General features: G+C 37.4%; 1 protein-coding gene across 5 annotated transcripts in view; it reads right to left on the reverse strand.

Moving 5' to 3' along the window:
* Positions 1–24607, reverse strand: part of RAD18 (RAD18 E3 ubiquitin protein ligase) — a 198516-nt gene that overhangs the window by 152664 nt on the left and 21245 nt on the right. For all 5 annotated transcript variants that reach the window (XM_072420467.1, XM_072420465.1, XM_072420468.1 and 2 more), the window contains 2 exons: positions 21585–21646; positions 15384–15454 (listed from right to left, as the gene is read on the reverse strand). In XM_072420467.1, the coding sequence (XP_072276568.1) occupies positions 15384–15454; positions 21585–21646 (133 nt within the window). The remainder of the gene's footprint in view (positions 1–15383; positions 15455–21584; positions 21647–24607) is intronic.

A 24607-nucleotide genomic window follows, 5' to 3' on the forward strand; every position in this document is an offset into this window, starting at 1 on the left:
GAGAGGGAAAAGGAGAATAAAAAGGAGAGACGAAGAATGGAAAGCTGTATAGAGAAAAAGCCATTAACAGGGACACTAAACAATTCTTTCCAGAAAAGGCTGCTATACCTTCATCCCCATACCAGTAAATCAATGCACAGAAAAAATAATATTGGAAAATTGTTTTATAGCTCTTAATGCAGCAATCAATAAGATATTGATAAAATCTTCCACTGAGATGTGCGTCGGAACATAAAAATTAATAACACATTTCACAGGAAGTACATTCTGCTTTAGGCTGGCACAATACATCTGCTTCAAAAATTAGTTGAAGTGACTTTTTTCTTTTCTGGGTCTCATTAATAACTCCACCAGGTTTAGCAACCTGCTGAGCTAAAAATATTGGTTTGTCAGACAGAAGCCGGTTCCCTATTAATATACCATGGGGCACTTTATCCCATCACCAAGAATACTCAGATTTCTGCAATGATGGAAATCAGAGGGCTACAGAAGGTAGAACTGCTGTGCACAAAGCTTCCCTCTGCAAAATGATAAACATGTCTGATGGATGTTTCACTGTCAGATAGGGACTGATAAATATTTTTATTTAACAAAAATGTTAAAAGTCTTCTATAGTTGAAAATTTTCTTAAAGATTTTTTTTTCTGAAAACAACAGGCTAAAAGCTTTTTAATAAACTTTAACTTTAGCAGATCAATGACACAGTACTGAAGCCATGGGTTGGAAATGACAGCTAGAAAACTAGCATTTTTTCAGGAATGGATCCATTGTTTTCTGACTATAGGATACCATTTACGTAAATTGGTGGTGCAGTAAACAGGAGTGCCATTTAGACCAGCTAATCTCTTAACCAGACTTCCTCCACAAAGGTTGTAGGGGTTCATCGAGTGGTGGTTGATTGACCTCCCATGTTAAGGGGCCTTCATAATTCCAAGTGCAACACAACTTACAAGATCCTTTTAGCTGCCCATAGGTGGAACATTCTGACCACCACTTTAAAGTGATAGTCATCAAAGGTCACTAACCCAGTGATTTTCAACTAGTGTGCCGTGGGAAATTACCCATGTCAGGGGTGGATCGCCGTGGTTACGTGAGTCGATCGCTTGTGGTAACACAGGACCCGTAATGTGACAAAGGAATACAGAGGCTGCTCTCTCTCTCTCTCTCGTTGTAAGCACCTTAGCTAGAACTTCTTTCTATGTATATTCTTAGAAATTGAAAGCATATACTTGTTTTTCTCTTTCTCTGTATTCAGTATCTTGATTTCCAGTGGTTGTTAAAATTCTAACTTTCCGGGGATCTTAATATACACTCCTTTTTTGGAGAGTGGCTGCTACATGTCGCATGAGAAATATTTGACAAAGGCTTTAAAGCTGCCTCTTTTTTTTTATATATATCTTAAAGTCCCTCACCTTTTCTTTTTCTATTATTTGTTAATTTCGGGATGTGGCAGGTGTAATTTTGTTGAATTAAATGTGGGAGTCTCCATGTTCATGCTGTTATGCAAGGTAAACAATATATATTTTAAATATAAATTATACTCAATATATATATATATAATATATATAATATATGTTTAGCATTTTTATTGTTGGTAGATCATTTTGACTTGGCCATTTTAAAAGTAGCTCGCAAGCCAAAAAAGTGTGGGCACCCCTGATCCAAGTCTTCCAAATAGGCCCATGTTCTGCAGTGAGTGAGTAAAATAAATTGGGAAACAATATTGTCATTATACATACTACTGTATTAAGCAACAGAGTGTCATTTTGTAACATTTGTGGTTTGTCATTAGCCGCGGGATTTTTTCAATGTAAAAAATGTGCCTTGGCTCAAAAAAGGTTGAAAAACACTGAACTAACCTTTAATGATTTCATTTTTTTCAAAAGTTTCCTAAGGCTTTCTTTTTTTTTAATTTAAGCCCTTTAGTGGGAGTATAGATCTGCTCCTGTCCCAAACATGTTGAAAATCATTCTTGATACTAAAGTGGGTCTATCGTAGACATAAAAAGGTTGCTACACAGACTCAACCTAATAGGAAGTCAGCATCTTATATATATAGTAACCAAGGGGAGTACAATTCCAGTCTTTTTTTAATAAGCAATTTTTGCCTCTCAGGTTAGTTTTGATGACACCAATGATCTTTTTGGCTATCTGTAAGGGTGACATTCTTCCCAATGACCAGCAATGTAAGAGTCATTCTTCCAACTGACCACTATGCTGATATACAGTCAGCATAATTTGCCTGAAGACCTGAAAGTTATTTCAAGGGTTCCTTCATTTTAAAATATTAATAAAGGCCGATATAAACAGTGCATTTAGGCTAAGAGGACAAATCATCTATTATATGGATCAATTGTGATTGCACACTGCACTACTTATTCATTCAGTCCTGCCAGCCACATCCCCTGTCCCTTGCTGCAGTAAAGGCTTGCCTGATCGCAAACTTTTAAAGTGGAACTATTTATTTTCTATATTTTTTTTAATTATAATACACATAAATCAAGTTGACTGATTTTGACCTATAGTCTTTTTTTAGGAGATTATGCAATTGAGTTTAGATCTAAATATGATGGCATCTTTTTAAATATTTGTTATAGCAATAAGACGAAAGAGAAATTTCTGTTTATATGTTGCCAGCATTGAATGTCATTCATTTCATGCCAAAATGATAATCCTCCAATAGGAAGCAGCCAGTGATGGTAAATTTATCATTGGTTCTCTCCACGCTTTCATCCCGTAGCTTCAGCCAGACGATGACTGATTATTCCTTTGTAATGCGTTTCTGCCGCTACAGAGAGTGATGCATCGTGAAGACGTGGCTGGTGTTCTGAACATCTTCTAAAAATAGAAAAACCTTCTCACTTATTAAATTAGTAGAAAATAGATTCATTGGAGCTCTTCATTCATTCAGCACTCCTTTGATTTTTGGAATAATGAACATGCCATCTACTTTGCAAGATTTATTGTTAAAGAAACACTCAATACTGTTTAGCATTAAGCTGACATCTCAGAAGGACTAGCAGGCTGTGCAGGTCACAATACCTTTAAATGAAGTAAAGTATTCTAGGGAGGAAAGCTGTCGAACATATATATGCTCATAATAATGGATGAATGACGATCTGCTTATTGAAATACAGAATACCATATTCTAAGATTTTTATATTAAGGTTTTAACGAATCTCAGATCACTTAAAATACATTTACAGGCTCCTGTATGACTATACATACTATGTCTAAATTAGCACAAAGTCCATTTATTTTGTAATACAATAGCCTCATAAATAACATTTTAAAGACTGAGGATATGTATGCGGGTTTCATCTTAGAATCAGTTGGAATAGAAAAAAGTGCAACCAATGTACCTGGTAATGCTATACAAAACGCCCAACTTTGTGAAGAAACCTGTGACAAAAATCTATCTACAATTATTGCTAGTTTTCTACCGGAAGGAAGCAACTAGACTCATGCAGTGTTTTCTCTAGACCACTTTGGCATGTTTTTCTGATTAAGAGACACCGTGACAAACATCAAGCTCTGCATGCTAAGAGACAGCAAACTGATATTTAAAAAGTAAAGAAAGGGGGGAGATAGCTGCGAGTGTTGGTGGCACCTGGACACTGCAAATAGCCAGGAGTAGCGAGGAGGGAGCAGTTCCTCAACATTCAATGTGATCTGTGTAAACCCAAAGGAAAACACTATATGGGCAGGACAGGAAATAACCCACTCCATTCCTGCTCCCAGTTACAATGAGCAAGGTGTTTTTCTGTGCCAAGGTTATCAGAAGATCTACACCTAACCCTGGATAAAATAAACAGAAGCCCTGGTAGGTAGGTTGACTTTTTACCATGCAACCCCAGCATTCTGTGCAGGTATCACAAGCAAGCTGAAACTTTGAGTAAACTGCAAGAGATATCTGTAACTTAATCCTCAAGAGCTGTGCAGACTACCTTAAAAACTAAGTACCGATTACAAAATCAAGAGCACAAGAGACCTGCAAGACCTTGCTAAAAGGCTAAAAATTATGGTCATGGTTATAAGAAAAAGATCTCATTTCTTTCTAAAAAGTAGCAGAGTGAGCAATCTGCAGCAAATTGATGTGTTTTTCATTACACTTTTATGTCAGGTTTACAATCATTTGCTGAAGTGCTAAATAAATCGAAATAGCAAAAACACACTATCGTCATTGCCAAAAAACATAGCTGTAGATGAATCATAAGATGCACTTCTCTGAATCTAGAAACTTTGTCGGGACAGTATTTGTTGTAATCTGTAAATTTCTGTACTTTGTTGCATAAGCATACTTTTCATGTGACCTTTTCTAACCCCCTAATTATATCATAACAGGTCTAACAGCCCTGCAAGCCTTCATACGCTTGTCTTTATTTCTGTGCAATAGAGGCAGGCTTCCAGTAACAAGAGGAAGATTACCAAACATATCACTGGGGCTTTGAGATTTCAGAAGATAGAACACTTATTGGAACAGAGGAAAAGATTTAACAATTTCTTGTTTTGGGTTAAAAAAGCCAAAATAAATGTTGGAGGTGTCCACATCAGTTTAACACACTTGGGGATCCTCTACTGGGAATGGAGAGTGTCCAGACACATTATGCCTACCTCACCAAGACACAGAGCCTAATAGCCTTTACTATCCGTGCGTTCATGACAAATTTCCTCTTGAACTGACTTCTGAGGAGTAACTGTAATTATTTTTAAGCAAATTAAGCAAAAAGGCTTCTGTAGGTGACCAATCCTTCAACAAGCTTCAGTTGCCGTCCTTTCCTTCCATCCTTCCTATTATGGCTTCCGTATATCTCCTTCTACAAGGCATCCCTAATTGACCTCTCCTTCTACAAAGCTTTCGTAGCTGACCTCTCCCTTCTACGAAGCTTCCGTAGCTGACATCTCCTTCTGCAAGGTTTCTGTAGGTCACCTCTCCTTCTAGGAGGCTTCTGTAAGTGATCACTCCTCCTTTGTAACTTCCTTAAGTGACTTCTCCTTCTACAAGGTTTTCGTAGGTCACCTCTCCTTCTACAAGGCTTCCATAGCTTAGTTCTCTATTTTTGTGGCTTCCATAGCTGACTTCCACTAAGACAAGGCTTCCATAGCTGACATCTCCTCCTTTGTGACTTCCATAGCTTACCTCCATTTATGAAAATGTTAGTTTTCTGCCTATTACGTTAATACTTTAGATTTAATACTAACCCAGAATAAAAATATCCTTTAAAGATAAAGGATCTAGCATAGATCCCCCTCCAACAAGAGACCTGTAATTATGGGTCCTGCTTTGTCTTATTCACTGGCGCTCTGGGATGGCCAAAAAACAAATCGTAATTTACATTCCATACACTCACCTTTACTACTCCTGTGGGACAACCCAGAGTTTCCCCCTGGGTGTGACAAACTACAGTTTAAGTGGTGGTTAAACAAGGAGATATACTGTATTTGGGATCTCTTGGGTGGAATGTATATAATGAGCACAAGCACACTACAGAAAAAATACTCACTTCATCCTTCAGAAATGTTTAGGTTTATGCAAATAAGGTCCTTATTATCTAAATCTAAACTCAAGGGAGCAACTCTTCCTTTTCAAAGCAGTCTGAAACTTAGGGACGAATCTCAAGCAATTCCGCTTTATTTGATCCTCTTTTACATGTGTCAATAGGACTCAGATCGGGGAGTCTATGTCTGTTAAGAAAAGGCAGAATATTGATTGTTGCGTTCGGCCTCGACTATATCTTGTAATACTTTTCTCATTGAAGCAAATTATAAAGATTTAATGCGCTGGTACCTGGTACCCATCAGACTGCATAAGCTAAAAAAAAAAAGACCTTTCACCCCTGTGTTAAAGAAAATGCGGTCAGATGGGTATTATGTTGTATGCCTGGTGGAGTTGCCCAAAAGTTAGGTTAAGGTTTTGGATAAGGTTTTTGAATCAGTCACCCAAATTAACTTACCTAAAATATCCTTTTTTGCACAACTAGATGAGACGCTTCCAAAACCAATTGTGCGCTTAATTACTAATATTCTCTTGGCAGCACGAATAACAATAGCTTGTTATTGGAAAGCCTCTAGTATACCATTGGAATTCACTAAAAACAAACTGAATTGGATCATGACAAGTGACAAACTAACATGTCTACTGAAAGAAAAAAAGGAAATCTTCCAAAATACATGGGACCCTTGGATTTCTTATCTTTCAAACCTAAATAATGCATGAGCAACCTGATGTCTCACCCCTCCTCCTCCTGACTCCTCCCCCTTTTCCCTGATTTCAACCCCATATTTTAAATGATGTAGTCACGGAATATTATGCAGGGTTGAATTAATAACTGCATTTATTTTTTTGGCTCATTGGATTTGTAGGGACCAATGCATCTAAATTTATGACTGGCGATAACATAAAAGGAGTTTTTTTCTTTAATTTGCATTTACAAAAACCATTGTATACCACAATAATAGAATATAGATGTGATGCAAATTTTTTTCTGAAGGTTTACTTTATATATGTTAAAACAAAATTGTCTCGGTTGAATTAAATTAGATTTTGTATGATGTTCAAATTTAAGTTCAAGTTAAACTCCTTGACTGTTGGAATTTTTTTTTGGTACATGACTATTCCCCGCCAAATATGTTGGAAAAAACTTTTGTAAAATTAATGAAAATCTATGAAATATAAAAAATAACCAGCATGCTTGTCCCAGGTCTGTGACTCACAAGTATCGAAGCCAGACACACAAGGTGGGGAATGGCTGTCTTTCTGATTCTCTCTCCTAAGGAGTTCTGTTACTTGAGTTACAGACTCACTTTTAACTTCCACAGAATATATTTATGAGATTTTGTCTATAGTACTAAAATTTCGTACAGTTTTCAAAAACCTTCAAGATTCTTTTATGTCATGTCACGCCACACCAGGTGCTCTGTTAATAGGGCTGCAACTTTTGCTCACCTGCCTGTCTCATGTGACATGTCTGAAAGAGGACAAATAAGAAAAGCAATAGAGAAACTACAAAACTTGTTGAGGCTGCTAGATTCTACACGGTCTCCATTCTTCCTATCACAGCTTTGAAGTACTTGGGGAAAAGCAAACACAGCCTTGTTGCCTATGCTATAATTGTGTGCAGGCTGTTATATATTTAACCAAAAACGAAAAAAAGATTATGTACATTTGTGGCTACATCACAAACTGAGACAAAGAAAGGTGCCTTAAGAAAAGTATTACAAAAATGAATGAAAGTTTGGTCTGAGGTTCTCTCCTGGATAATGAGGCTTTAGTATTTGACAACTAGGTCTAACATGGGTGCTTCTAAACATTACTTTTGTGCTTCTTTCATGATTTGCAAACTGCCAGGTTGTTGTACTGATTTAGTGTAAATGCCTGCACCTGACTTGGTATCAACATCTTGCAAGTTGTCTGCAACAGAGCTCAAAGTGTGAGAGGAAGAAGCAAAAGATGGACCTAATCAGTTGTGCTGCACTGGGGAAGGTCAATTTTGATAAGAATAAGGAGAGTAATAAAAAGATTAGCTAATTACTGTTGTGCTTATCCTTTCACTATCCAGTCGCAGGATAAGAGACTGACAACAGCTTTAGGTGTTGCTGGTGTGCAGAAGTGAAAAATCAGGCCAAACAAGGTTGTGCAGATCACAAAATTGGTTGGACAGAAATACAAAACCTTTGCAGGAAAAACAGCTTCTAAATATATGGCTCATTCATTTTAGTTTTAGACTTGAAGGGCCTAACCTACTGCAGCCCACCAACTATCAAGGTGTTTCTACATGACAAATACATACAAATATGTGAAATCTAAATATTGTACTCAGAAATTACCCACCAGCATGCTCATGGCAGTCAGTAACATCACCATGCTGTCCTATTCATAAACAAGACCTTGTTAACCGAAATCTCAGCAGCGGCTCTAAAAAAAATGACGAGGAAAGAGCTGAAACCTCTCGACTTTAAATTTACTGTCTGAGCGGCAAATCCTTCTTATTAAATGTCATACCCTCACAGAGGTGGGATGTAATAAATGCAGCTGAAACCCTGGTGTCTTTCAATTACCTGAAATTTCATTATTTAGAATTATTGACATAATGAAAAGAAGCTTCTTGTCTTCTGCTAATAGCCAGCGCTTCGCCGTCTTATCACTGCAAACCCGAAGCCGCCTGGAAAAAAATCTGTCCCATCTAAAATACCATGTAACCTGTATGCAGACATTATTAGCTACAAAGTAGAGAGCCGAACAGCTAATTGGGTGAGGTCATGAAATATTCAGGTCCTGACGCCCGGTAGAGGGAAAAACTTCACACAAAAAAAAAAAACGCAGCATTTTGGGCACTGTTACGTTTTTGTTTTTTTTGTTTTTCTGGAAAGTCTGTAAGATCACAATATGATGTTTTATTTCATTTTTTATATTCCAGGTACAGTGAAGCACGAACCACAAGCTGGCTTCGGTGTGACATACTGGAAGAAAGAACACAGCTTCTCCCATAACAAGTAAGGGCATACTTCCTACAGAAAATTACCTATATGCACACTTTTCTGATAGCATCTAAAATGTATGTATCTACTTTAAACTGTAAGTTCAGCTGGTGCTTTAAGGAAAATATAAATTCCAGATGGATGACATTTTGTTTGCTAAAGCAGTATACTCCACAGAATTTTTTTAAGCAGGCTGGTGGTCCCTATATTGTGACCTAACTTTTCGGCAAAACAGCCGGGTGGTTACTAAAAAGTGCTTGGTGATGTACAAGAACAGTGCTAAAGTAAAGTATATGCTAAAAAATTGCCAAAATTGCAGCTGTATGCTGCTAATTCACTCATCTGCTTTCAGACAACTCACGTACTTGATGTACCATCATCTAAAAATCATTGTTTTAGACTGTCTTCCTTATAGTGACACTTGTCACTATACATGGGCGATGTGTGTCAGGATGTGTCCTTGTGTCCACTAGGGTTGTGACAGGGTGACAAGCTCAAATGAGAGATTGATGTCACTCCACAGGCAGCGCGGTGGCTCAGGGGTTAGCACTCTGGCCTTTGAATCACTGGGTCCCAGATTTGAATCTCAGCCAGGGCACTATTGGCATAGAACTTGCAGGTTCTTCTTGTGTTTGTGTGGCTTTCCTCTCACATTCCAAAAACATGCACTTAGAATAATTGGCTCCCCCCTAAAATTGACCTTAGACTGTATTAAAGACATATGACTGAGGTAGGGGCATTAGATTGAGATCTCCTTTGAGGGACAGCTAGTAACATGACTATGGACTTTGCACAGCGCTGCGTAATATGTTGTTGCTATATAAATAATGTGTAATATTATTATTATAATTATTATTATTATTAAATAATATTAATAAAGGCTTTCATGGCAGGATTGCCAGGCATTTTTGTAATACCCAACTAAAGCCAAACTTAAACAAGGTAGATTTTCAAAGCACTCATGGTGATTACTGTCAATTATAATCATTACAATTGGATTTTAATTTTTCACATTTGAAAACCCATTGTGTAGGTGTGCATGCCTGTGCAATTTACAGGACTTGCATTCATTTTTATCTCCTTTTACAAGACTGAGGTCTCATAATTGTTCACCACAAGCCCTGTCTCCTTATGTAGACAAATGTTTTCTACTGTAACACAGATAAATATAATCTAGCAAAATATTGTTTCTTTAACTGTAGGTATAAGGGTATGCAGGGTATCTGGATCAAATATTGGGATGACACTAATAATTGATCGGAATACCCTGGTTTTAGAAATGAGAAGAAATTAAATGTAAAGCAAAGTGCAAGCACTACTTTGAAAGATTTTTTAAGATAAGAAAAACACTTCATGTTTAGAGCTTCATTTACTGCAGGCAGAGCTGATTACAGTAAACATGGAGGGGAATAGACACCAAGGACTATTTTCATATTTATTTCCTAACATGGCTGCCTCTTACATACAAATTTATAATCTTAACACAGGTTTTAATGCAACAGCAAAACTTAGGATTTCCATTAGGTTTTTACAATAGATTGCAATTCATGGCCCTACTGTAGACATTGTTTAGTCACAGGTGTTTGTTGAAGCATGAAGTTATCAAAGCAAAGGAAGCTGGTACAAGATTGTCTTTCTGTCTTCACAGGTGTGCGACCAATGTATTCTAGTAAATTAGTGAGGTGGAAATTTCATCACTACAATAAATTGCTGGGAAGCTCCCAAATCAACAGCTAGAACAGCTTGTTAGCTCTTAACTCTCCCTACCCAAAACATCTTAAGCTTTGTGTGCTGGGACTTTCCAAATTTCTAATCTAAATCAGAAAGAGAAAGAAAAGAAAGAAAGAACCAAAAAAGATTTTTTTTTGGAAGTGTTTGATTTCTATTTACTTATTAAGATAATAACAATTACGGAAAAAAAGTTCACAAATGAAAAAAGTTCATAGATGATTATAGCTATATTGTGAAAGTTACGAAAACTTATAGTTATGTTTACAGCAAGTTATGTTTATATGCAAGAATACCCATATATGGAGTGTTTAGTTATTTGGTCCTATTCATGTGATTATAGCAGAATAAATAGCATTGTCTCCAAGCCCGACGTGTTTCGCCTTCCTCAGAGGACTCTTAGAAACTTAAACATTTGGTAGTTGATCACTTGGTCTTAATAAATGAAGAAATGGTTATAATAAATGTTTTACTGATTAAGAGGTTGTAGTAGAGGGTTAACAACTTTTTAGAGTGTTGTAATAATTCTCAGAGGTGTTAGTGAAAGGAGTAGCTTCTTTGTGAGTGTTACTGCAGGTGATAATTGGCTAGGATACCTGGTGACCGCTGACTAAACCAGCCTTTTTGCTTTTTATGCCCTAAAATAATTTTCAGGTCTACAAGAACCCCCGCTAAAGACTATTTTATCTACAGATCACTGTATATTGGTAAGATTCCACAAGTGTTTACAAAGTCTATTTTTCAGATTTATAGGACTTTTAAGGCACCAAAAGTCATTATTGTTTACACAACATCAAATATAAAAACATAATTTAATATTCATTAAAAGGCATACATGAGATATCAGGGATGTTAACAAAAAATGTCCGATATGTGTAAAAAGGCGATATAGATCTTGCTTTAATGCAAGGTTTTTATCCCCAGGAGGTAAAATTAAAAAAAAAAAAAATAATATATATGTATATATATATGTGTGTGTGTGTGTATATATATATATATATATATATATATATATAAAACACATGTTTTATTTACAGGCTGCAGATTTCACAACCAATAATAAAGTATCAAACGGAGTTCAGCCTTCATTGTTGGTAATACAGAAGGTCTGGTCCTCCGGCTGGCAGCCCTGTCCCAACCACACCACTAACAGTTCTGTGATTCTCTAGTAACACAACATGGTTTTAATGCAATCCACCCCACAAGGAAAATAGACAAAACAACAAGCCAGGGCCAGCTCATAAAAATGACAGCTCTGAAATAAAATATCTCATCTTCACCACAGTTATTTAGCACATAAGCCTTTGAGGTCAAGACTACTCGAAAACATCAAGTTTCAGCAACAATAATAAAAAGCAAAGTGGTTGACTTAAAGCAGACCAGGCAGATTCTTTGTTGCAGAAGAGACATAAGCTAGCTCTCCCTTCTGCAATAAAATACCATTAACTGCCTGATCACAACTTTTTATTAGCACTCACCTGTCCTCGCTCCGGTGCCGTCATCTTCACCCAATCTTCTTTATGGAGTTGGGTCTTCGGCCAACTTGATTGGTTGTGCCGGTATGATGTAACCTATACACGTATGAGTCTATTTAGTTCAGTTCTAAAAGCCCTGGGGGGGCAGGCTTTTTCAGGCAGGTATGTTTTATTGCAGGAAGGGCATCACTTATGCCTCCTGTAATGATGGACCTGCCTGATTGCTATTGATGATTCCTGTTTGCCACCTGCCCTGACATCTGGATTGTCTGACCATGCTTATGTCCCAGATTCCGGAACCTCGTCTGATTCCTATCTGTCAACAATCACCAGCCTGTACATGCATGGGGGCCACAACCTGGCAGCTGCCTGCAGTGTAACGTCCTCACCTCTGGAGGCTCTGGAGAAGATCAGGCAGCTGCCTAGATTCTGCATACCCTGTGCCACTTTGCCTACTGGGCTGATGACACAGAGGGTCCACCATCCCGCCCGGTGGCACTGTGACACCTCCAAAATACAAATTAAGGGAACTATGTATCTATCCATCACTGACTTTTATTTCTGAAAAGGTTCGAACTTCAACTGCTACATTTATGCACTGTGTCAGCAACTCAGAAAATACCATAGTGACTTTCTGGCTACATGCACTTGTGCAACAGCTGCAAAGCATTTCTCTGGATGGATTTGCTGGAGGCGACATCAGTGCACCATTAAAAGGCCAATTGTAGTCTCCATTGGGTGATCAGTGAAGGATCACCAGATATCACCTTAATAAAAGCTGCAGATTTAGAAATAGCATTATTTTGTTAAAACATATATGATATTTCAGTGATTGGGTTTACACCTCCTTTACCATTTGAATACAGGTCTGCTTTAAAATTGAAAGGGTAGCAAGGCATGAAACGGCTGATTATACCTCTCAGAAAACAGACATAGAAATAACTTTTTCTCTTCCTCTACCACACTTCAGTAACCTGCAACAACGCAATCATTTGTTGAGCTGCTGTTCAAACAAGACCCATGCACTGGAGCGGCAAAACAGCAGCAGCTCAGGGAATGCAAATGTAGAAAGAATATAAATTAAACTTTATTTTCACATAAGGAGTGGACTCTTAAGCTGTGATGTGAAAAACGGGTGAAGAGAAAAAAAATAAGTTGCAAAAAAATGACAAATGAAAATGTAAAAAAAAAAAATCCAAATCTAATCAGTACCCTGCGGTGTCTGGCTCAAGTTTACTGCCGTGCAGAGTTATGTCAATGTGAACCAACAACCCTTGCTAAGATTGTACAGGAAGATTTCATTTGTTTTTGGAGAGGAAGCAAATTAGATTATGCTGCAATCTGCATAATTCGATATGTAAATGTACAGATGCTTAACCTGAAAACAAAATGCAATCAAAATAAATGGTTTTGATGTACCCGAAGCAGGCACTGTTTTCTTTCAAACAATATGCGGAAAATATTTCTAAACAACAGAACATCTGATTAAATTTAAACGCGTAGTACAAAGTTCACGCAACACGCTTTCAGGGCAACAGGGAGAAGTGATCCAGGAAAGAATTGGATTGTCCTTTTTTAGATGAGGGATCATTGCTTTTTATTAGGAAATGCAGCCGTTTAAAAGAAACTTCAGTCCAAAGACTTACACAGCTACTCATGGCTGAGCTTTCTGGATCTAAACTATTGACAATCTTGTTTCAGTTTCTGAAGCTGGAGGCAACTAATTGGCAAATCAGACCGTCCGCAGGACCAAACCAATTACGATTTTGCTGTACTGTACAGTAGATGTAAACCCAATCACTAAAATTGCCTAGGTAATAACATCTTCATTTCTTTTCAGCATGTGTGGCTCAGAGTATAGCACTTTGGTACCAGTGCAGCGCTAAGTCCCAGGTTCGAATCTCAGCCAGGACACTATCTGCATGGAGCTTGTATGTCCTCCCTGTTTTTGCATGGGTTTCCCCAGGGTATTCCTATTTCCTCCCACATTCCAAAAACATGCAGTTTGATTAAGTGGTTTCCTCTCAATTTGACCTTAGACTGTGGTAATGATATATGACTATGGTAGGGACATTAGATTGGGAGCCCCTTTGAGGGACAGCTAGTGACATGACTACAGCTCTTAGAAATATGTTGGCATTATATAAATACTAGTTATTATTAATTATAATATTCTGCATTGCACAAGAATAGCCAATCATTGTCACCATAAAAAAGCCAATTTAGGGATGGCCAATATTAAAGTGAGTGCATGTGGGCAGATAAAAGGGGATGGAGGAAGATCAACTACGCTTAATAATAATAATAATACGCTGAGATAAAGAAACGATGAAAAAAGGGAAAACTGTATTTTATGAAAAAAATAATTACAATTGTTTATGAAACCCATTGCAGCAATAAACTAAATGTTATCTCTTTAAGGTTCAGATCTATTTAAATTGAAGAATTAGCTGAAGCTTTGCCAAGCATTTAGCAGGCATTTAAATAACACCAGATTGAAATATACATTTGCATAAACATGCTAAAAATATTTACATTTTATATTGCCGGAAAGAAATATTGCACTCCAGACATAAATATACAAATACCGCCTTCTGTCCATTAAGTAATTGGTTGTTTATAAAAAAAAAAGTTGTAGTTGCAGTGGATTTCCAGGGTGAACGATATGCAATTTATGAAAGAGCTGATGAAATCAAGGGATAAGCCTTCTGATAGGCTGGTACGCACCTGGTTCTACTGGGATGACTTTAAATGTTCGGCAGACTATATAAGACTACTTCGTCCTCCAGTCTAGGTTTTTATCTTTTCTTCTTCTTTTCTCTTTTTTATTTTCTTTTATTAACTACTGAAAACTGGTAACCAATGGTACAAAGTCGTAGTTGGGTATTGGGGAGATAGGGAAAGTTCTGAGATTTCTGTGCCCTCAGAACCTTTAATTTTGGTGTTTTAAAGCATGCACCTTCATGTCAGAAAGGATGCAGGGAGTGCAGCATTTATATGTTTCTACTATTGATGTATTACTTTTCCCAGCAATGATCTGCAGAACAAAATTTGCTCCACAGAACATTTATTTTTTTAACAGAATTTGGAGCGGATGGAACATCTGTTAGGCTTTGATTGTATTTTGGATATCTTGCCCTGTTTGCACTTTATCACATCCTAATAGGCATGGTATCTCCTAGGCAGGAAATGAAGGGGAATATTCCCAAATGAGAAACATGAAAACTAAAAATCTGACAGATTTCAATTCATCACTAAAATATCAAAAACTAAGCACAATGCTGCTGGATTCAAGCTTTAATAGGATGCAATAAAATAACAATTATAAAATGATAAAATAATGATTTTTTTTGTATTTGGCTCCCTTATTTTCTGGTAATTATACCAATGAAATGTTTTGTTATTTCTGTTCGATAGATGGGAAAAAATACTTCTAATCTTCTTGATCCTGAATGAGATACAGTAAAACCAGCCCTGACAAATTCACTTTTACTACAGATCACCCTACCCTCCCTATGTTCTACAGGAGAGGAGAAGAGAAGGAGTTACATATTCCAACAAACTTGCTCCTCCACAGAGCAATTAGGTGAGCAGTGTAACTTTAGGACAAATAATGAATGAAATAGCAGAATGCAGATGGACTTCAGACACTAGAAAATAAATTTATAGACAGATGAAGGGAGGAACCGATGAATCAGACATACCGAGTGGTAAGGAAAGCTTGCACTAAATCATCCAGCAGTCGGTTGTTCCGTAAGTCGGGTTCAGTAACAGTCTGTAATAAAAGACACAATGCTTAGAGTGAGACTTCCTCACTGACATCTGAACAATGATATACAGAAGACAAAATGAAAACCAGAGGAGATACATAACAGATTTTCACAACAGCAGAGCACTGAGCAGCATCGCTACTGGGAAAAAAAAAACTAGAACAAGAATAGATGAGAATGAATAAATCCAGAAATTAGGAGTTTTGTTGTTTTTTTACTGAGGACATCAGATCTTAAAATTAGGAAACCTTTGTTTAAATGCAGATTTTCTTTTTGCTCTGCTCATGTGCACCTAACTGCTGTTTGGTACAAAGTGATCAGAGCGAGTGGAACCGTGCCTTGCAACCTGTGGAGGAATTCTTGTTGAGGAACACTGGATTGGAGTTAGGGACCGTACTTTGCAGAAATGCTGTGATGTAGCACTGTGGCTTTACATCTGTATCTACAACAGAAAACTCAGTTTTCAACCTAAATAGTTTGATCAGTTTCAACTTCATTTTATGCTGATTTTTTTGTATTCCATAGTCCTTCCTATGTATACCTTGCTTTTAATAGGTAAAATAAATCTAAGTAGGTGCCATTTTTACCCCAATTCCAGAGACCAATTTGGAAACTTTGCTAAAAACAGAATCCCCGCATTATAAGAAGCCCCGATGTGGTTTAAACCTACTGTTAGTTTTCAATTTAGGTGGACATTAAAGTGGACACTTCCCCTACATAGAGAAAAAAAATACTTACCTGGACCCAAGCATTTGGTTGTTTCCAGAAGGCGACACCACCTTGGCTCTCTACTGCCCTCCTGGAAAGCTGAGAATCCCAAAATCTCATGGGAGTGCTTCTACAAAGTCAAGGATTTCAGGTGCTCAGCTCTCCCAGACGACAGCAGTAAGGCACAATGTCATCAACATAATTTTTTTTTAATTCAAAAGGTTTGTGAGAAAACAATCCAGTCACTGATGACAACTCACCAGCAGCAGGTTTGTTAACATCTCCCTGTTTCTATAAAGTCACTCCAGTGTTCAACCCAGATTTTTTTAAGCCAGGTGGGAAGAAGCTTTAGGCAGGTGGCAACCCCTGTATTGTTACCCAAATCTTTCATATCCACCCAAAAACAGCCGTGTGGTTACTGAAAAGTGCCAGGTGGCGGTGGGTCTGGGGAGAACACTGCACTTCTGGAGACAGCAAGATGCACTCGCTGGGATGGCACTTTCATAGAGGAAAATAGAAGCCTCACTTGTGTTATCAGCAGCAGAATCCCCACCGGTACAGTATTCTCCCCAGAAATGTTTTAGGCTGGGTTTGAAGAAGCTGTAGGTGGATGACGGCCACTATATTGTGACCCAACTTTTCCAAAAACAGCGGGGTGGTTACTGAAAATTGCTGGGTGGTGTGCCGGGGAAAACATTGCAGTGAGTTATTAGCCTAAGTTTATTTTTTTTTATTAATGCCCTTTGGGACATAGCCTACTTTCAACAAGATCGCATTTAAGTGATTTGCCCTAAAGTAATCCACTGACATAAAATAAAAATATCCAATTTTTGGTCTGATGCAACTTCAAGTTTTGATGCTTGCAGTTTCTTAGCAGCAAGAAAAGATCATACGTCTTGAACGCATAAGGAAGCAATTAACATTGGAAACATTTCCGGTAAATTTCCAAATTTTACAGGAAAGGCAGGACACTGGCCCAGGAGCATATCACACAATGTCACTGGTGACCTTACCTTCTTTATGTAAAACTTAATGTTCTCTGAAAAGTACACACTGTATTCTACACGTCACAGCAGGAAGGGGTAAATGAACCGCAGGGGAAACGTCTGAGGACATCAAAAGGTACTTCCAGACTCTGACTAAACCATGAAGGTTTGAGGTTTAGTGTTTAATACTTTTTAATAACTAAAATATATATTTACACTTTCCTAAAAGATAACTAAACACAGGGACCTAAATGTAATACAATGTAGCTCTGTATAATATAATTCCCTTAGATGATGCCTTTTTTATTTTTTTCAATCCAACAGAATTTTAAGCAGTTTGGAGAAAGTATTTTTCTGCTTCAGCATGACTATGCCAATGTGCACGCACAAAGTGTATTAAAAAAAAAAAAACAAAAAAAAAAAGATGATTTAATCAAAAGTGATCGAAAACTATTATACCCTCCCTTTTCTATTTTAAAACACTCCTAATTACAATCATGCTAGCAAGGCTTTATCAAGGGTTAACAAATTGCTTCAGGTATCTTTAAATGGCAGGGTACATTCCAGATAATATGCGAGAAGAAAAAAATGTGTAGGTAGAAGACCAAGTCCCCCACAGAAAGTTTTATTTTAGAAAATGTTAAAAATCAATAATGTTTACACAATATACCATGTTAAAAAAAAACAACTTGTACCTGCGTGTAGTTTGCAATTTGATCGGGATTTTATAGTGCGGCACAATTATTGTACATTGTCAGTTATCTCCTAATGGAAGCAGCATGGTGGCTCAGAGGTTAGCACTCGGTTTGAATCCCAGCAAGGGCACTATCTGCATGGACATTGCGGGTTCTCCCTGTGTCTGCGTGGGTTTCCTCTGGGTACTCCAGTTTCCCCCCACATCCCAAAAACATGCAGTTAGGTTAATTGTCTTCCCCCTAATTAGACCTTAGACTACAATAATGACATATGACTATGGTAGGGACATTAGATTGTGTGCTCCTTTGAAAGACAGTTAGTGACACGACTATGGACTTTGTACAGCGCTGCGTAATATGATGGTGCTATATAAATACTGTGTAATAATAATATTATTGGAAATCATTTACTTAACCACCTGGGCGTTACACTGAGGTCTAGATTTCTGTTCCAAAAGCGTTACAGTTTTTCATGAAATTTTTTTTTTAAATTGTAGACCTGTAACTTACAGAAATATGTCCGAACAGGGTTCTAGTAGATATCATGAATATAAAAAATGTTTGAAACACACAATCATGTAAAAAAAAAAAAAAAAAATTACTTTTAATAAAATTAAATAAAAGACAAAAAATCAGCTTAAATAAGAATACATAAATAAATGAAAAATACTGAAAATGCGATAATTCGGTATACTGTATAGTAATATATTTTTCTAAAACACCTCCCTAGTGTCCGTCACATACCTATAGACAAAACCACATAAATATATTTTGTATTATTTTGGATTGGATGCAGGACTTTGTATTCAATCCAATACAAAATGAGAACAAAATCCAATCTCTCATTTTGTATTGGATTGAATACAAACTCCTGTATCCAATTGAATACAAAATGAGAGTTTGAATTTACCAATTACATACTTTGTATTTATTTTGAATTATTTTGTGTTGGATTGGATACAGGAGTTTGTATTCAATCAAATACAAAATGTGTTTGAATGACTTTCAATTTGAATTTCCCGCACACGCGCCGACGTACACGCACGGAGGGAGAAGAAGCCGGCCGGCTTTTTCTTATCTGCCGGCCGGCTTCTTCTTCCCGGAGAAGAGTTCTGCTTGGACACTTTTGAAAAGGTCCCTACAGGATACCAAGGGACTTCCTAACTAAAAAACACACCTCAGTGAGATATATGTGAGATATACAAAACAGCACGCAAATGCACCATGCTAGGTCAAACAAAATAAAAAATTTTTGTTCTCTTTTACTATGAAAATTATTTTTACTACGGCATATGTGTTGCCATGAAATTCATAAAGTAACACCCCCTCGAAGCTGTAAAAACAATTACCTTTTAAGTGCATTATATTTAACAGTAAAGGGCACATTCTTTTAGATATTACTGACGAACGGCATGCTAAAAGAAATTAACGCGCTTTCAGCTCTGTGATTGACGCGCTTTCAGCTCTGTGGGAAACTTTGAGGTCTTTCTGAACAAATTCTGCTCAAATGCACCCACGAGGGATTTATTACATATTAAACAAAATTCATAGGGAACAGAGCACAAAAAGTGGATTATGTGCCATTCTTCTAGGACACAAGATCATATATTGACAGATGTCCCCTTTCTGGTTTTATCACCTGAAAAAACTTTGTATAAATTTAATACACTAGTCACAAAAATAGAGCAGTAATATTAGAATTTTCTAATATTAGAAAACACAAACTCAAATGCATTATGCTAAAATAGTGCACAGGTTAGGTTTACGAAAAAAGTCAACCAAGAAACTTTTTTAAGCCAGGTGGGAAGAAGCTGTAGGCGGGTGGTTGCCCCTGTATTCTGACTCAGTTTTTCAGTAATCAGTCAAAAACAGCCTGATGATTACTGAAAATTGCTGGGTAGTGCACCTGGCTAAAAGGGTCTGGGGAGAACACTGGTGTTATATAAATGTTTTCTTTTAGTCTGGTAACTGTAATTTTTTTTTAGTAAGGTAAATGCTTGGCAAAGGTTTAAGTAATTTTGCACCATCAAATAACATTCTTCATTGCAGAAGAGACATAGTGGGGTGGATTTACTAAGGAAATTTAAGCTGTTCACAAGGGAGAATTCATTCGAGCTTAGTAAATGAGATGAAACTCTGCTGACTTCAACTACTCGATCACATCCAAGCAAAAACCTCCATTTTCTAGATTTCTTTGCCCATGATTGGGTATAAATGGCAAGGTGTGCCATCACAGCATTCACAAAGCTAAGTAAAGTGAACCCTTGCAAGGTGATAATTAATCTTAGTGAACAGTCTAAATATATCTCATAGTGAACAGTCCTCAATATATCTCATCTGCATGAAAAAGCCTGCTGGCTCACCCTTCATAATGGTAAAGTTCTACATTAAATTGTAAGTTCAGCCAAAATGTATTCAGAGTCAAGCAAGTTGAGATGCTCTATCAGGTTTTTATTGCTGTGCATTCCTGTGGTGGAGATTCACCTTTCTATTTGATCACAGTCATCTAGGCAGAAATCTAAAATGTTATCTTTATATGTCCCCAGAATAAGAGGTGTTAAAAGGACATCATATAAGGTAACCCACACATTCTATTTTGGTACACCTATGTATTTGCACTCCCAAAACTCAAATCTGTAACCCCACTACTATCTATTGATCTATATATTCTCCACTTAGCAGTTGGAAATTCTAAATCCCTCCTATATACCTTGAGGAAGCTATTTGCGAAAGTAGGGAATTTTTAAGGATTCCAACCATGTTACTACATTTTGTCCCCTAAATGGACTTATTAATGCCCTTGTACTTTGCTACAAATATTTTGACTTGTCCTGTAATTGGGAAGAAAAGAGAGTACCGGTTTCAATGCATGAAAGTGGCATTTTTTTCCCCCCAGCGTAGGAAAAAGCCCCTTTTGTGCAATTGGAGCAGCCAGAAGCTTCCTAGGGTCCGTGACGTGGGTATCTCAGGAGGCTTTGCACACCCATTCACTCTTTACCCCCACAGTGGTAAAGACAGATGGGGCCAAGCTTCACCTTTATTTTTTTTGATAGATGAAGATGATAATTTTTACTTTACAAAAGAGTTGTCTATCTTTTTACATAAAGTAAAAATTTTGGCGAAAGGTCTGGGCAATAGCATGACTAATATTTAGGGGTTTGGTTGTTGTAAATTCAACAAGCAAAATAGGAAGTCCTGCATTCTTTCTGCTGTGTACTTACATATGTGTTAAAAGGACAATTTGATTCTCTCTCACTTCGAGAGACTTTCTCTAACATTGTGTTGCATCTCTGTGAATGTAAATGTTCCCAATTTTTTCATGAACGGCAAAAAATAAAACTAGCGAAAGTTTTAATCTAAAACAACGACATAAAAATTGTGATCATCATATACTTAAAGCTTACTGTCCAGTATTGCAGAAACAAAGATTGCAAATCCAAAATAAAACAAACTGTCTTGTAGAAAAATAAATAAAAGGCAATCTGATTTGCACCTAATTTTGTTACTTATTTGCTTGCGATTTTCCTCAACACTTACGAAACCTTAAAATTGCAGATGCCGCCATTACTAAATATATTTCACAAGGACACAAGCAACAAAAGTGTTGATTACTTCCATTCTAAAAGGACAACATGAATGATGAATTTAATTTCTGCGTAGCGTCATTGAAATGTTACCTTTTAGGGAAAATATTCTAAAAATCTGCACCGGCAAGACATTAAAGTGAAATAAAGTTTGGAACGTACCACAAAACAGGTGGGACACTGTGTCTTGTATGACAGGAACTTCCGTATGCAAAGAGAACAGTCTGTAAAGAGGAAGAAAAAAACATGTTAGGGCACAAAATCAAAGCATTGTACGTCAGGACAGCCACAGAGAACCCGCAAACTGCTACATAAACAGAATAAGAAGCTGAAGTGTCCCAGGGGCCCTTACTTGCCTGATTGCTGACAGGTTACGTAAAAAGTTTCCTTGATCAATAAATTAGGGTTTGTTACTTAAGTTTGCATTCACATGTAGGTGTCATTATTCATCCTAAAAGCCTAAAGTGCAATCAGTAACATTTTTTTTTGCAGTGGCGACATATTTACCAAAAACCTAAAAGCTTTTAGTCAAATCGGTGATCAGTTGATGAAACATTGAAGGTTTGCTGAAGCTGAATTTATCGTTGGTGAAGGTCTACAACATGTTTTAATGTACAGAAGTACATAGCGAATTGAAATTAAGGTGTCTATGAAGGTGGGAAGAATATTTCAATTTCAAGTCTTTGAGCAAATGTTTTATCTTTACCATTATGAATAGATTTTACATTGAAGCCCTTGAAAGTTTGGTGAAGTTCACAAGCTGTTAAATCTTTGTATTTATGTATGAATTAGATTTTTCGTTTTTTTTCCATGATGTAGTACAAGTACCGGACTTAGCTCCATTCTCTTGCATTCCTCCTACTAAAGAGGTCATCAGTGTTTTTTTAAGCTGGGTGGAAAGAAATTGTAGGTGGGTGGCAGCCCCCATATTGTGAAGCAACTTCTTCAGTAGTCACCCAAAAACAGCCATGAGGTTACTAAAAGCGCTGGGTGGTGCACCTGGCTAAAGGGGGCTGGAAAAAACACTGCTGATGCAGAAAGACAAGGAACAAGCAGCCAATCAGCTGTAGTGCAATGCTAATGTTCCAACAACAGGCAAGCTAATACAGTGTTCTCTCTTATGTTTTTTTAGCTGGGTAAACCACAAGGCACTTTCCAGTAACTACACGGATGTTTTTGGGTGGTTATTGAAAATCCCAATACTTGGGCAGTTGTCCCATAATATGGGACACATTATAGGACAGAATTATATCTGTTATTGGATTCCTATAGTAAAAACTGGGATCACTACACTTTTCACATTGCACCACCCACTTTTTGACCACCCATCTACAGCCAAGCTGAAAAAAATGGCTAGCGGTTTTTTGAGTAATGATATTTTTGCCATCGGTAAGGGTGATATTCTTCCCGAAGGCCAGCAATATAGGAGGAATTCTTCCCACTTACTACAACGCTAATGTACTGTGACTTGTGGATATAGTAATTATAGAAGGGGTTCCCTGAAGACCTGAAAGTTATTTCAAAGGTTCCCCAATGGTAAAAAGGTTGATAAAGACTAATGTATCTGGTAACAATAATGTAATACACAGCCTAAGTACATGGTTTCAAATTTAATGCCACATAAAACATGGCTGGCTTCATGTTGTGTGTTGTGCTGGCCAATGGCACTCTACTGTGCTGTTCTAAATGGAACCCTATTGCAAAATTATAGTAAATTCGACAGATCCTCCAAATAATACATAAAAAGAAAAAAAAAATCAGGTTTTTAGTTACACATTGGCAATCCATTATAAATCAGCGATTCCTCCCAGCCCCCTTTAGCTGGGCGCACCACTCTGCATTTTTCAATAGCCATCGTGCTGTTTTTTGTTACTGAAAGGTTGGGTCACATTACAGGGGCCACCACCTGTCTACAGCTTCTTCCCACCCAGTTTAAAAAATCTGGACAATGAATAGGCCATTTTCACACAACAGAAGGCAATGTGCTAACTATTGCATGTTAGGGCCCATAACACCACACAATTCTTCATACCTGACAATTATAGAACTAAGCCACCGCAGGCATTTTGTGAAGAATGTGCACAGCAGGAGAAATACTCGGGGGGTCATGTGTATTTGTACGGCATCATTACTGCTGGAATTATTACCTTGTTTGTCCTCTTGGCTGCATAATTGGATAATAGATTTCCTGATAACACATCCCAACCTTAGCTTCCACCATACAATTAAATCATGTCACTTCATAAGGAATTACTCCTAAAATAGACATGTCCCTGGAGGGCACTGAAAGTCGCTTCCGTTTTTTGTTCTCAGTGCACTTTTTTTTCTGTTATTGTTAGCAGAGCGAAAGGTCACGACGGGTATCAGATAAGATAAATTCCAAAACAGGTTTGCTTTCATGCACGTACAGCATGATCAGGCGCTAATTTGTGTGCACAACATACAACAAAACACACCAGGCAAACGATTCTTCATTTTGAAAAATTCAAGAACACGCCAGGGTCAGTCTGATAGATAGGATAGAGATGGCATCACGAAGGTTGAGTCACCTTTAGTTTTAGGGCCAGTGTTGAGGGATTTTGTTCAGTTCGAAAGGATTTTGCATTTTCATGCAAGTCTATCAGAAAGCCAACTCTGCTTGAAGCAAGTCATCTGTAGGTAAAATGGACTTATCAGCAAATTTTAAAGCATCTGAAACCAATATCAAACTAATGCTGTCAGCACAAGCCCAGTATCCTCTTCAGAAAATGTCTTAAGCTGGGTGTGAATGTGAGCTGTAGGTGGGTGATTAAAAAGTGGGCAGTGCAACACATGACACATTTAGTTTTCCAAAATGTTGTTTTCAAAGAAATCCAGTAACTACTATAATTGTGTCTGCTTTCCACTACCAGCTACCACCCTAATATACAATGTTGAAATTTTTTAACGTCTACACCCAACTGTCCAGTGCCCCTGTATTGTGATCCAACTTTTCAATAACCACAAAAACAGCCAGGTGGTTACCGAAAAGTGCCGGGTGGTGCGCCCAGCTAAAATTGGCTACAGAGAACAATGAAGCCTATAAGCAAACGTGTATGTAAACACTAACAAACTTTTACTATTAGACCCCTTTTTAATCCTAAGTTAAAGTAGAGTTTGTAAACTAAAGTTTGCAACCAGGGATGCTGGGATGCAGAAAGGAACAG

Source organism: Pyxicephalus adspersus, chromosome 8 (genome assembly GCF_032062135.1).
Source record: "Pyxicephalus adspersus chromosome 8, UCB_Pads_2.0, whole genome shotgun sequence".
NCBI classification, from domain to species: domain Eukaryota; kingdom Metazoa; phylum Chordata; class Amphibia; order Anura; family Pyxicephalidae; genus Pyxicephalus; species Pyxicephalus adspersus.